Source organism: Vitis riparia, chromosome 18 (genome assembly GCF_004353265.1).
Source record: "Vitis riparia cultivar Riparia Gloire de Montpellier isolate 1030 chromosome 18, EGFV_Vit.rip_1.0, whole genome shotgun sequence".
In the NCBI taxonomy this organism is placed as follows: Eukaryota; Viridiplantae; Streptophyta; class Magnoliopsida; order Vitales; family Vitaceae; genus Vitis; species Vitis riparia.
The window spans coordinates 32,963,743-32,979,223 of NC_048448.1; the positions used below are offsets into that span (position 1 = coordinate 32,963,743).

Below are 15,481 nucleotides of genomic sequence, written 5' to 3' on the forward strand. Positions count from 1 at the left end.
ATACAAAGAAAGGATTTCCATTCAGATTTGATAGAAAATATTTTTTTATTTTTTATAATTGAAGTTCACAAAATTTGGATTTTAATTTGTCTTTTTCAACACTACTACCTTATTTCTTTACATTTTTCTCCAAAAATTGACATGTATATATTCTTGTTTTTTCTCTCTCTCTTTTCTTCCTTATTATATTAATATCATCGATTTTTTTTTTCCTAACTTTAATAGTTTTTATTATTTTTTAATGATAAAATTTTCTCGTAAAAATTAGGAAAGTGTTAAGATATGGAAATAGTATTTGTAAAACAAGATATCTAAACCTTAGATGTGTACGATGAGATTTAGAATTTGTTTGACACTAATTTTAAAAAATATTTTTAATCTAACTCATACTAAAATAATAAAAAAAATTAAGTGTTGGAAAAGCTAAAAAGCGTTTTCCAAAATTAGTGCCAAACAAGTTCTTAAACCATGTCAAATGAGAGTATAATAATAAATTAAATTACAAGATACAAATAAATAAAACCATGTTATAAATAATTGAACCTAAAAATGCATACATGATATCATATGATTGACAATTCTTACCATAGGTATTGAAAAAAGTAATTTACTCTAAAAGTTCTTTTAAATCGATATAGAGATTATTTCCTTTTTTTCTATCTACTATACTTTTGTCGAGAATAAGAGGAAAAAATTATTATAATAATTAATGTATTCCTTTAATGTTTTTATTAACTTCTATTTTTATAAATTTCAAATTTTAAGGTCACTTATATCATTTTAGTAATATTTTTATATCACTTGATTTTAATTAAGAATTATTAATATTTATATTTGTAGTTGAAGTATGTTGAAAATAGTAAAATAAGTTATTTTCTTTTCATTTCTATTACAATATTAAACAAAGGAGAAAATTATTTTATTTCAATTTTATCTACTACCAAACATGAAGAAGGAATTAAAATTTTAATTTCTTTCATTTTAAATTCTATTTATTGAATTCTCTTTCCTTTGTAATTTGATTTCAGATACAATTTAAATCAATAGTTGATTTAAATAATTTATGACTATGATCGGAAAATGTAAATTTTTATAATAATTTTTAAAAATTATTCTTATATGTATAAAAAGAAAATAATTTTTTTAAAAAAATAAAGTAATTATAAAAAATTGAAACAAAGCAACAAACTAGTTTTCAAATTTATTTGTATTCAATCGTGCAATAATGTGTTTGAATTGTTTTTCCAAATGAAAATATTAATTAAAAATTCATTTTTATGAATCTCTTCAAGGTGGTTATTTGAAAAATCAAATAAAAAATTAAACCATTTTTTAAGAAGCATGTCACACCCTAGGTTGTGTTTGACACATAAGGATAGGAATAGAGATAAGACGGAAATGAGAATAAGTCACAATTCTATGTAAAAGAGACGAATCAAAATTATCCCGAGAGTAGTATTTGGTTTTCATAACAATGAATTTTTCATCATCTTCTCATTCTAAAAAATAATTCAAACACGAAATTGATTTATCATTCTCTATTCCAGTATTCCAAACATGGCTTTAATGTGTTACCTATGATTTGATAAGGATTCTAGTGATCAATATGATAAGGCTCATTTTTTGTTTCAGTTTGGATTCACTATAAATTCTGCAATAACTCCTCATTGTATGATATGTTTTCAAGTCAATAAACTTGCAATTCTCTTTATGGTATCAGGGCCATCACCCTGAAAAATGGCATCAATCACTGGAGACCAAACACCCTAATCTTCTTTGAATGTCCAGAATAGTCTAGCCACTGAAATTCAATCAACCCAACCACCTCAGCTTCCATCAAACACCCTTAACCATTCCCTGACCATCAAGCTTGGTGAACACAATTATCTACTATGGAAATCTCAAATTCTCACAATAATCAGAACTTATGATTTAGAAGATCACTTCAAGGGCATCACAGAATGTCCTCCAAAAACTCTTCTGAATTCAAACACTATCAATCCACTGTATCTACGATGGCAAAGGCATGATCAGACAGTTCTGAATTGGATTCTCTTATCACTATCAGAAGGAATCCATGCTCAGATTATTAATTCAGCAACCTCATTTGCAGCTTGGGACAACTTAGAAAAGTTGTTCACCTCTCAAGTAAGAGCAAGGATAGGCAATATCGAATTCAACTACAATCCACAAAGAAAGATACCCTTTCCATGACTAAATACCTGGTAAAAAAGCAAGGGTTTGTAGACAAAATGGCAGCATCTAGCCATTTGGTGCCACATGAAAAGCAAATCGAACATATCCTAAATGGTTTGAGTCCTGAGTATGAATCTTTTGTCACATCTATCAGCACCAGACCTGGAGGTATTGGTGAACTTGATATAGAAGAATTCAGAAGTCTTTTATTAATTCAAGAGAATCATCTAGATATCACAAATGGAGGTCAGAGAAATAAACATAACAATCCGTCAATGAACAATGATCAGAGAAATAATTCTGGAGGTAAAAATTCTCAACATTTTCAAAACAAAAATCTACAAAATAACAATTTTTCTGTCAGGGGTCGTGTATATGGACAGGGCAAAGGCCTAGGAAATTATCAAAATAAATCCAAGCCACAATGTCAAGTTTGTGGAAAGCTTGGTCACATGGCAGTCATATGTTATTACAGATTTGATCAAACCTATCAAGGCCTAAATGTCAGTCAGCACACAACCAATCTTGTAGCCATGATCTGAACTAGTATCTAGATTCAGAGGCTTCTAATCACATTACTCCTGATATTAACAACTTGGAAAGGCCAGTAAATTAAGTATGGAGGAACCAACAAAATTCTGGTGGGAAATGGCCAAGGTTTGACCATCACTCATTCTGGGTATGTTGCTATTCATTCTCACAATAACTCTTTGCTTTTAAATAATTTGCTTTGTGTGCCTGCCATAACAAAGAACTTGCTTAGTGTATCCAAATTTACCTCTGATAACAATGCCTTCATTGAATTTCATCTTTCTTTCTATGTTGTCAAGGATCCAACCATAGGGAAAGTTCTACTCACAGGAAAGCTTGACACATCAAGTGGCCTTTACCAACTTCAACTTCAAAATCTAGATTCAAAAATAAACACAAGAAGCCTATAGAATAATTCCTTAGTATCAATAAGTTGTTTTTCAATGTTATCTATCTCTAGTTCGAATTCTAATGTAGGTCTATGGCATCACCACCTTGGACACCCCTTCTATGAAGGTTGTTGAATCTTTACTGTCCAATTGTAAAGTTCAAGTTCATGGTAATAAAAATCAGTCTTTCTTTTGTTTGCATGCCAACTTAAAAAGGCACACAAGCTTTCTTTTAATCACTTCTATGACAACTGAACCCTTAATATACTCAAATATTTAGGGTCCATCATCTATGCCTTCTTGAAATGGGGAAAGGTACTACATTCACTTCATTGACAACTTTACCAGATATACATGGATGTTTCCCATCAAACAAAAATCTGATGCACTCCTTATTTTCAAGCAATTCAAGGTTTTTGTTGAACTTCAATTTAACAAAAAAATAAAGACACTTCAAACTGATTGGGGTGGGGAGTACAGGTCTTTCACTAATTTCCTTGCAACTTTTGGTGTCAAACATAGCCATCCATGTCCTCACACACATGAACAACAAAGAAATGTAGAAAGAAAACATAGGCACATTGTCGAAATGGGTCTGACCTTGCTTGCATGAGCATCCATGCCTTAAAAATTTTGGGAACAAGCCTTTGAAACTGTAGTTTATTTGATAAATAGACTTCCTACACCAGTGGTAAAGAACTGATCACCCTATCAAGCTCTTTATCACCAAAAGCCTGATGTTATTTAAAAGTTTTTGGGAGTGAGTGTTTTCCTTATACATGTCCCTACAACAACCACAAACCTGAGTTGAGATCCAAATCTTGCATTTTCTTAGGGTATAGTTTATCACACAAGAGATACAAGTGCTTTCATTTGGAAACAGGAAGAACATTTATTTCTAGGCATGTAATTTTTAATGAGTTGTCATTTCCTTTCAGCAGTCTATAATCCAAAATTGTTCATTCCAAACCTCCTACTCATGTTCCTATCCCAACTCTTTTCGAGCCCGACAGCTCTAATGTTTCTTCTCATTCTCCTCCATCAGTTTCTCAATCAAGTCCAGTCTCCAACTCTTCAACTAAAGTTGCTTTATCATCAGAAGAATCTCCAACCCAAAATTTTGATACTCTTCTACCTACTGATCCTCATATCTCCACACTCTCTACTCATCCTATGCAAACTCATTCCAAGTTAGGCATTTTCAAACCTCGAGCCTTGGTTGCCTCAGTGTCCTCCACTACTAAACCAAATTCTCATATTCAAGCCTTGCACATTCCTGAATGGACAACATCAATGCAAGAAAAATATAATACTCTTCTTTGTAACAATACATGGTCACTTGTGCCTTTACCCCCTATCTAGAGTGTCATTGGCTGTAAGTGGATTTTCAGGTTAAAGAAAAATCCAGATGGATCCATACAAAGGCATAAAACTTGTTTGGTTGCAAAAGGGTTCACTCAAAGACCCCGTTTTGATTTTAGTGACACATTTAGCCTTGTTGTAAAGGCAACAACAATCAGAATTATCATTGCTCTTGCAGTTCACCACAATTGGCCACTTGACAAGTCGACATCAATAATGCCTTCTTACATGGTGATCTCACCAAGTTAGTGTTTATGCAACAACCTCCTAGCTTTGAAAATGCAACTACTCCTACATATGTATGCAAGTTGAATAAAGCTCTTTATGGCCTTAAACAGGCACCATGAGCCTATTTCACCAAGTTGACATCAACACTGACTATGTGGGATTTCACAGCATCTAAGTCAGATTCTTCACTAATGATTTATGCCTCTAAAGGCAAGTTATTTTCTTACTTATGTTGATTACATAGTTGTCACAAGGAACAACAATCAACTTATTTCCAAGTCCATCTTGATCTTCATCACCAATTTGCACTCAAAGATGTGGGCCAGTTTCATCACTTTCTTGGGATTGAAGTAATTCGCCAAAGTACAGGACTTCATCTTACTCAAACCAAGTATATTGAGGATCTTCTAACCAAGACTCGAATGATTGGAGCAACACCAATAGCAATATCATGCTTCACTTCCTTTCAATTATCCCAATATGATGGCACTCTACTTGAAAATGCAACAATGTACAGAAGTACAGTAGGTGCACTTCAATATCTAACCATCAGTCGTCCAGAAATTGCTTTTGTTGTCAGCAAAGCGGTACCTCAAAGGAACTATGCATTATGGCCTCTTCATTACACTAGCATCACAACTTGATTTGGTTGCATATTCAGATGTTGACTGGGCCAGCAATCCAGATGATCGGAAATCCACTAGTGGTTGTTGCATTTATCTAGGCTCATCTTTAGTTTCATGGGGTGCTAAGAAGCAATCTGTTGTCTCTCACTCCAGTACCGAATCAGAATGTCGCTGAACTTGCTTGGATCTAATCTCTTCTTACAGAGCTTCAGGTTTGTTTTCCTCAAACTCCAATTATATGGTTTGACAACATGAGTGCCTTTACCTTGGCAACAGACCCTATACTTCATGCTCATAGTAAGCGTATCGTGCCAGATTTTCACTTTCTATGAGATAAAGTCATTGGCATACAAGTGGTTACACGCTATGTTCCTAGTGCAAATCAAATAATTGATATTATGACCAAAGGCTTATGCCAATATCCATTTTTGGTGATGCGCTCCAAGCTCAACGTCGCAATCTCCCCCTTGTGCTTGAGAAGGGATGGATAAAGATAAGGATTTAGTTTGAACTAAACTGATAAGGATTTAATAGTTTGAATTGATAAGGATTCTAGTGATCGACATGATAAGGCTCAGTTTATGATAAGGATGAGGCTCAATTAGTTTATGATAAGGCTCATTTTTTGTTTCAATTTCGATTCACTATAAATTCTGCAGTAACTCCTTATTGTATGTTTTCTAGTCAATAAACTTGCAATTCCCTTTAATCAACACTAGTATTGGCACCAAGACTATGATTTGCAATAATGGTGCATTTATTGAAACGGGAGTCAAAAGTATCAAATGAGAAGGTAGGAATGGAAAGAATTAGAATTAAATTCAAGAAATTCAATGAAGTCTTTGTAAAAGAAAATGAAATCATTCCGGATTAGTTTTCACTTTCTTGATAAATAAATAATTCTAAGAGATTAAGGATTTGTTTGAGAATTGTTTTTTAAATCAGTTTTGTGATTTTTTAAATAAAAAACACAAAAAATATGTTTAACAATAAAAAACTATTTTATGTTTTTTGTTATTAAGACTAGAAAATAGATTGTTTTCAAATAATATTTTTTGGTTGTTTTATGTTATTTTTATTTGTTTTCTGAGAGATATTTTAAGAAATAATTATACAAATATATAAAATAAATAAAAATAAAACACTAAATATAAAATTATTTTTAAAATATATTTAAATATATTAAAAATATTATTTAAACATTTTAGGTTTTCAAACAGACTTTTGTTTTATAAAAATTAAAGAATAGTTTTCAAAAACGGTTCTCAAAAACTATTTTTCAGAATTATTTTCAAAAATAATTATCAAACAAATCCTAAATCTCCAATTAATTCTATAATATATATATATATATATATATTCCAATCTTCAATTCTTCTTAATCATCATTATTATCCTTTTTTATATATATAATTTACTATCACACTTCATATATCAAATGTTAGTTTTGACTAGTATTTGTTAAAAAGATTTTTTCTTCTACTTGATTTGTGATATCTTCAACCAGATTTACATATGTATCTTGAATGGTTTGGATTGAGTTGATAGTCAACCTAATAATTAATCATATTTAAAGCCAATAGCCCAATTTATAACTTGAAGGTGTAATCCAGTTTTTTGTTTTTTGTTTTCATACTCAAGTTGAAATTAGATTAGGCTGAGTTGGAAAAAAAATATATATTGATTAAACTTGGTTGATGGGTTAGGTGGAATCAGATTTCACACTAGTAAAGATTATAAAATACAAAATTACAGGAAAGATTTGTAAATAGATAAAAATAAATGACAATAATCAAGAAGATAAAAAGTGAAAATCTACTCGATTTGTGATATCTTCATCAACCGTAGTAATTACATGTGTAACTTGAATGGTTTGGATTGAGTTGGTAGTCAACTTAATAATTAATCATATTTGTTCAAAGTCAATAGCTCAATTTATAACTTGAAGTTGTGTAATCCAATTTTTTGTTTTTTTTTTTTCAAACTCAAGTTGAAATTAGATTAGGCTCCAGTTGAAAAAAAATATATATTGGTTGGTGGATTAGGTGGAATCAAATTTCACACTACTAAAGATTGTAAAACACAAAATCATCGAAAAAATTTATAAATAGATAAAAATAAATGACAATAATCTAGAAGATAAAAAGTGAAAATCCACATATGGTACTTGGGTTTTCCTCATGTTGATTCTTTTTTCATCCAATCTAATCAAAATTACAAAAATAGTTGAGTTGGATTCGAATTGAATTGGATTGAATGGGTACAAACATCTCTATGTATATTATTTCAAACTTTGATTGAATGGGTACAAACATCTCTATTTATATTATTTCGAATTTTTTGATAATATAAATATATACTACACAAAAATATGCAATCGATCAAATAATCACAAGATGAAAAAATTCCATTTCTTTATACTGCATTTCTTTCTTTTCATTTCTTTAAGATTTAATCATGCAAATAAGTTGAAGACTCAAAGTTGGGAATGGCATGGAATCATATCCCAAAATTCCCCCGGACAAAAATGAAAATAACTTGGGAGTATTTCAACTCGGATCCCACGATTCTCATTTAGTGTCCAGCCGCCAACTTTCTTGGGGAATTTCTCTCTTCAACAAACTATTGAAAATTTCTTGTAAAATATTATCTAAAGAAACAGAAGAGAATTTTGAAATTACCCTTAAACCTACCTTTCAGAAGATTAAAGTTGGTTGCTTCAAATGGTAATAGTTCACATATCGCTATCATTAGGCTGGGCCAAACCCACGGTTCACGGTGGAGAAAGGAGGCCTAGAAGTCATCGACGTTGGTGGGAGAAGTCAAGGTCTTTGGATTGGAAGAATCGTGGAGGGGTCAGTCCCAAGGCTACCTCAAAACACAAACTAATGAGCATTTGAGGCTATGATGCAAGATTATCTGATAAATTGCCTTGGAAAGTTCACCCATCACCTTAATCTTCTTCTTCAATCAGGTAGCCTCATACTGGCTTTTCTTTCCTTTCATTTTCATATTGGAATTGAATTGATATATGGGTCGCTCATTCTTTTTTGTTTTTTCACTTACCCATGTTGATTTACAGTTGGAATTGTGTTCTTCTCCGATGATTGAATCATATGATTGTTTATATCTCATGGTGAAAGAATGGGGTTTTTTCCTTACATTTTGATGTAATATTGCTTCATTGAATTGATCTCCGGGTTGCCCTTTTTTTTTATTTTTCTGAGCTACCCATATAGAGTTAGAGTTGAAACTGGGCTTTTTCTGCCTAATTGTTTTGATTTGATATTGCTTTATTAAGTTAATATCTGGGTCACCCATTCTTTGATTCTTTGCTTCTTTGATTTCTTTGACGTACCTTTGTTGATTTACAGACAGTGGAAAATGCTTTATTGGATTAATGTGTAGGTAACTCATTCTTTGATTTTTCCCTTCTTTTTTTCCCTTTGACTTACCCATGTTGATTCACAGTTGAAACTGTGTTATACTCCAATAATTGAATCATATAGTTCCAATTTAAATAATTGGATGATGTTGTTGCTTATATCTCATGGTGGAAAAAATGGGTTTTTCTGCTTTATTGTTGCTTCATTGAATTGATATCTGGGTCATTAATGGTATGGGTCTTTCACTTACCCATGCAGATTTACAGTTGAAACTGTGTTCTTCTGCTATGGTTGAATCATGTAGTTGTTTATATCTCATGTACAAAAAATGTTTGTTTGTTTGTTTGTGTTTTTCTTTTTTTCTTTTCTTTTCTTTTCTTTTTTTTGGTATAGTATTGCTAAATTGAATTGATATCTGGTTCATTTTCTGCATTTACCATTGAAACTATGTTCTTCTTCAATTTTTTGGGGTAATAGAATAGACTGTATTAGACTATGTCTTTAATTCTTTGACCTACCATAATGAATTATACATGAAACTTTGCTCTACATTAATTATAGAATCATATAGTTGTTCGTTACTCACGCAAATAAAAAACAAGAAATTGGAAAAAAAAAAAAGGTTTTTTTGGCTTTATTCGTTTTAGTACTAGGCTAGATCGGTTATTTCCTTTAATATGTAGATACTTTCTTTTTTCTGTTTTAACCATAATTTTCATGATGTTAGATCTTAGTTTAAGACAAAAATGTAGACAATTCAGTGGTTTTTGTATTGGGTTTGTGATTACTTGGTTCTTTGTGGATAGGTATCAAAATTGCCATCAAGAGAAGAATTGTTTCGGGCTAATAAATCATGGAACTCTAATGGTCCTAATTGATAAATGATTTTGATAAATGGTACGCTTTTGGTTTTTTTGACATGGATATTGGATTACCCTTGAAACTGTGTTCTTCTTCAATGATTCAATCCTATAGTTGTTTAAATCTTGAGGTGAAGAGAAAAAAATGAGAAATTGAAATGAAAAATGGCATTTTTTTCATTTTTTGTTTGATATAGCATTGTTTTGAAATTATGCCAAATTTTTACACTCCCTGAATATCAATCTACTTCATTTTTTTCCACTTAGTTGTTTATTGTCATGATATTTATCATGTTTTAAGACGAAATGCATTCAATTTGGTGGTGTGTTGACATGGATGCCTCCATTGAAACAGTTGTCATGTGGGTTTGCAATTTCTTTGTTGTTCCAGGCTCCAGCATAGGTTTCTATGCTGGATTACAGTAAAGATATTGACTAACAAACCGAGAACTGATAAGTGGCAAAAAGGGGAAATTAAAGAAGAAAAGAATCAAAAGCAAAAAGGGAATTGTAGCTTAATCCATCTAGTCCCAACTTAATTAGAGGTGAAGAGTTTGGGGTTCTTCTATTTTAAGGTAGGACCTGTAGGGGCAGGGTAAAATCTATTTCAGTCATGTTAGAGTTGCAAAAGTAGTCCGATGAAGTTGATACATGTTCTAGGACTAGAACAGAAGGAGAAGTGAAAAAAACACACAAATAAATAAATAAATGGCAAATAGAAGATGTATTATGGGGGAAAGATTGAATAATGAAGGTAAAAGGCTTAAGTGAGGAGACGGGATGAGACAAATAGTTTAGGATGGAGAACTGACATGGTGTCCTTTATCAATTCAAGTTGCTACCAGAGAATCCGCAAATACACATATTTGAATCTTATTCGGCCTTTGTCTTGTTTACTCATAAACAGTACTGATTGGATCAACAAAATACTGCTTGATGCTGGACTTATCATTGCTTGATTACGTCTGGACTACATTTGGGTGCAAACGTTGGTGTATTTGTTTCTTAGTTTCTTGTTAAGGAAAATGATACCTTTTGTTTTGATTCTTTGCTTATATGCATGTAGAAGGAAGAAGTAAACTGTGCACAATGGATCATTTCCCTGAACATCTAGCCACTTGTTTTCTACCTTCTTTTTCTGCTTAAACCTTTATTTTCATGTTTGCAAACCATACTTCAAGATGCAGTTGATCCAGTGGTTATTGTCATTTGTGTTTGTGACATCTGGGTGATCTCCACATAGGTATTAGAACTGGAACAGAAAAGAGAACTGTTTCCAGTTTGAGTGAATTATGAGACTCTAATATCATTTAAAAATAAATGATCTTTGAGTACTAGAATAATTAGAAATATTGTATTAAAGTTGTCGACTATAATATCTATGACTGATCACTAGCAAAAAGTGAAAAGAAAGAAAAAAGAATCAAAAGCAAGGAGGAAATCGTAGTTCAATGCATCTATCCCACCTTAATTAAAGGTGAACCAGATTGGTGGTCTTCTATTTTATGATGCGAATGAACTTTGGGGCTAATATGAAGGGAAGAATTGGCAGAGCAGGAAGTAAGAAGTTGGTTTTGCAGAAAGGGAGTGAAATGAAAATTGTAGATGAAGGAAATTCAGATGGAGGAGTTCATAGTTTGGGGACCAAAGGCAAACATAAAGGAAAAAACAGAGAGAGAGAGAGAGAGAGAGAGAGAGAGAGAGAGAGAGAGAGAGAAGATCAAATGCAATGATGAAGAGAAAGATTGAGCAAGAGGAGGTGTAGAGACAAATAGTAAACGGAAAAAGTGCATAACATATTAGCAAGCCAAAAAGATTTGTAAATAAATAAAAGTGTGTGGCAATGGTGGATGGCAGTAGAGGAGAAGATGAGAGTGAAAGTCCATATAGGGTACATAGGGTTTATTCCTTCTTTATTTTGATAAGAAATTCATTTTAAGTAAAATAAATAAAATAATTTCTCAATTTTTTTATAAGAAGATAATTTATCTATTTTTTATAAGACAACCTGTTTGAGTAATAATTAAATTCTTAAAGTCAATTTAAATTTAAATATCAATAGTTAAATAATAGACTATAAAATTTAGTAATTTATGATTGTTATGTGTGTGTGTGTGTTATTATATAAATTATCTAATTAAGATTATTAAATAATCAATTTGGGTTCGGGTTGGGTTTGAGTTGCCAAACGTCCCAACCTAAGTGCAATTCAAATTCAATTTAGATCAACTTTCTTTTTTTGCCTAAGCCCAACCAAAATGACAAAAGGAACTGCACAAGACCACCCAAAATTGGGCTGGGTCAGGTTGAGTCTGCTCAAATTACACCCCCAACTATATTATTTAGGCTTTCTGATAATATAAATTATATAAATAGTTTTTTTATTTTTCATATTATACAAAGTTATCCAGTCAAAAGTAACCACATGACTAAAACATGTGTCAGTTATTTAAATTTTGCAATAGTCACGTTTCTTCTTATCTAGATTTCATCACTTTATGTTGGTCCCATTTCTTTGTTTCTTCACTTGTTTTTTACCTTCTTTTTCTGCTTTAAGGAAAAACACACATTTGAGAAAGGATTGAATGCAATGATAAAAAGAAAGAGTGAGCAAGAAGAGGGATAGAGACAAATAGTTTAGGATGGAGAACTGAAACTAATTGCAGATGTGCTGGTTGCACAATGAGAATTTATTCCGGGCAACCCATGTATGCTTAAATATTTGAATCCTATTCCACCTTTGTCTTTTTTCCTCTTTGGCCTGCAGTGCTGGAACATAAGATGGAGTCTCTGCCACTTCCAATCAAACTATTGATTTCCCCTATTGAATCCACCTTTTGTTTACTGACTTCCTCTGTCAGGTGCCTCAGAGGATTTCTTTTAACGTTTAAGGATACAGTTTGGCTCGACTAATTATTGCTTGATACTATGATTTGTTGCTTGTCAGCTAATCTAGGCAACTCTCTTGCACAAACATTGTCATGTTAATCAGTTCTTATTGGAAACCTAAAGCTTTCTAAGACGAGTCTGTTGCTTTGAGTCTTTTCTTTAAGTGCACACATTAGGACGAAGATATCTACGGCAAGAACCTCCAAATACATCAGAAAATCCTTATTACCTAACATGCAACTGTAGTCAAGAATTTTCTATTTTGTAAATTTCCTAATCCAAAAGTTTCTTTGTGAGTCAATTTTGAATTTAGAAAGTCTTCATTGCAGAAAATATTTTATTGTCAGTTCCTATAATTTTTAAAACTTGCTGATCATAAAGAGTTTCTGTTTTAGTAAAAGTAAATTTTTTTCATAATGCAAATATGTCTTTGCTACCTAAAACCGTCAAAAATTAAATAAGAAGAATTGAAATATTGTTTCTATGTTATCATTTCCCTTTGTTGATTTCTCTCTTGAAGGCTAAAAAATTTTCTGACTTTGTTATTTTATCGTACATATTGTAGTGCATGTTAAGAACCTATGATGGCCAAAGAACCAGGGAGCAAGTGCAGAAGTTTATTGAGATCTGTAGAAGAGAGGGCATTGTCCAAAAAGGTGGAGGAAAAGCAAGTACCCTATCTTCCTAAAGATTGTTTTTCTAACATCCTTGTTCGGCTTCCTATTGAATCTCTACCAAGTTCAAGGTTGGTTTGTAAGCCATGGTATAAATTGATTAATAGCCCTATTTTCATTGATGCCCATCTCCGTCGCTCCGAAGTTGTTCTAATCTTTTTAACACCAATTGTGAAACAAGAAACATACTTAGACCCTTTTTCTACGAGATCAATCTCACAAGAGAAACCAAACACTTTCTCTGTTGAAGTAAACCTTCTTCAATTGGAATCCGCCCCTCTTTTTCATCAACCAGTCATAGACCCCAGAAGAAAGTCCTATATCCAGTTCATGGAGATTAAAGATGGAAAGAGCAAGATTGGAGAGTTTAACATAAGCTGCATGGGCGAGATTACAGCCAGTTTCAATGGTCTGATTTTGCTTGAAAACAAGCTGAAGAGAGGAAGATTGGTAGTCATGAATCCTGTTACTCGGAAACTCACTGAACTTCCTCTAGGAACTTTATCTCAACCCCATCAAGAATCTTATGGCTTTGCATTAAGCGATTCTACAAGCGAATACAAAGTGGTACACTTGTTTCATGATGAGTTGAGGTACATCAATTGTGAGATACTGAATGTTGGGACAAGAACTTGGAGACCAGTGAATGGACCTTCTTTTGGGCTCATTAGTTGGTTCGGGTACAAACCGGTTTCTGCCATGGGAGCTCTGCACTGGGTTCCTCACATCAACGACAACGATTACATAGTGTCTCTGCACTTGGAAAATGAAAAGTTCCACACTGTCCAGCTCCCAAAGAGTTACAGAACTCATGATGGAATCGTTGAGATGGGAGGCAGCCTATGTTTTGTGTCTCATGATGAAGATATGCTCCAAATCGGCATCTGGAGCTTGAAGGGTTTGTCTGGAGAAGGTTGGACAAAGCAGCACTGCATCACAACTGGCTGCATACTGGACATGGTTCCTCTGTTCAGTATGCGAACGACTGAAGAAATGGTGTTCAAGAGGGATGAAGATGGGTCCTTGTATGCCTATGATTTCCAACTCCAGGTGATGAGAAAGATTGACATGGAAACCCCATTATCTGACTGCTACCTGCCTCATGTGAATAGCCTTGTTTCATGGTGTCCCAAGGATTCGAGTGAAGATGGGAATTATTGAATTAGCCTTTGTTTTAGGTATTGTGGATAGATAGACAATCTTTTGAAGTTACAGCCTCCCTTCGTTCTCAGCTGTGTTTTGGTTGGTATGTGTTTTATGAAAGGACATTTTCTTGTATGTGTATATAATTAAATGTTATGAGAAAGTAAGTCTTGTTTGGTAATTGGTTTTTAAAACAATTTGCTGAACATTAGAATAAAAAAAAAAACAGAAAAACATATTTGATAATCGAAAAACAAAAAATAATTTTGTGTTCTTAAAAATGAAAAATCAGGTGTTTTCAAAAAATATTTTTTAACTATTTTAAGTTGTTTTTAATTGTTTTTTAAGGGTTATTTTAAAAAGTAATTATATAAATATGGAGAATAATTAAAAATAAAGTACGATATATAGAAGTTATTTTTAAAATATATTAAAAACATAAAAAATGGATTAACAATATTTCACGTCCGCATACAAATTTTTATTCTTTTGTTTTATAAAACCATTAGAAAAGTTTTTCTATAATTGTTGTTTAAAACACTTCCCAATAAGAGTCTAACCCAATGATCTAATACACTCCAATATGGTCCTTGGGATTGGCTTGAGTCTTTCCCATGCAACTTAAGTGGAGAGCAAAGAACGCCTTTCTAGCCATTAGTGAGATACCACTTTGGAAGATATAGAATTCTAACCTTGTGTCAAGACCTATGGACCAAGGGACAGTCTTAGGTAGACCGTTTCTATAGGGCGTAAGCCTCCCAAAAGGTAATAAAGATGTGCAAAGGTTTTCTTGGGTCGGATGAAGATTGGTAGTTGAGTGTAAAGGGAAGCTTAGCTACAAGACTCATACATTTATGTGTGTTTTTTGTGGCATACCTCATATTTTAGTTCATGTTTGAGGAGTTACTAAAATAATTTATTGAAAACTTGTTTTAAATAAGAGGTGTTTTCTAAGAAAATATTTTATTTGTTTTTAGTTATTTTTAATTATTTTTTTATGATTGGTTTGAAAAAAAATAATTGTACTAATACAAAGAACTATTAAAAATAAAAGTAATAAGATTAAAGTTAATTTTTAAGAAATATATGAAAACGCAAAAAACAAGTTAATAATATTTAAAGTTATTTTTAAAAAAATAGATGAAAACGCAAAAAACAAGTCAATAATATTTTAGAACAAATTTTTGTTCTAGAAAA

At 32.1% G+C, this 15,481-nt stretch overlaps 1 protein-coding gene across 3 annotated transcripts; it reads left to right on the top strand.

Moving 5' to 3' along the window:
* Positions 1–7,994: 7,994 nt before the first annotated feature.
* On the top strand, positions 7,995–14,465 carry LOC117907660. 3 transcript variants are annotated; one of them, XM_034821285.1, is made up of 3 exons: positions 7,995–8,306; positions 9,525–9,615; positions 13,033–14,465. In XM_034821285.1, the coding sequence occupies exon 3, from the start codon at positions 13,049–13,051 to the stop codon at positions 14,300–14,302; it is 1,254 nt and encodes a 417-aa protein (XP_034677176.1). In that variant the 5' UTR covers positions 7,995–8,306; positions 9,525–9,615; positions 13,033–13,048; the 3' UTR covers positions 14,303–14,465. The 3 variants fall into 3 exon arrangements, with proteins under 3 accessions (XP_034677176.1, XP_034677174.1, XP_034677175.1); XM_034821283.1 differs by lacking the exon at positions 9,525–9,615 and having other exon boundaries at positions 7,996–8,306; XM_034821284.1 differs by lacking the exons at positions 7,995–8,306; positions 9,525–9,615 and adding an exon at positions 8,366–8,740.
* Positions 14,466–15,481: the final 1,016 nt, after the last annotated feature.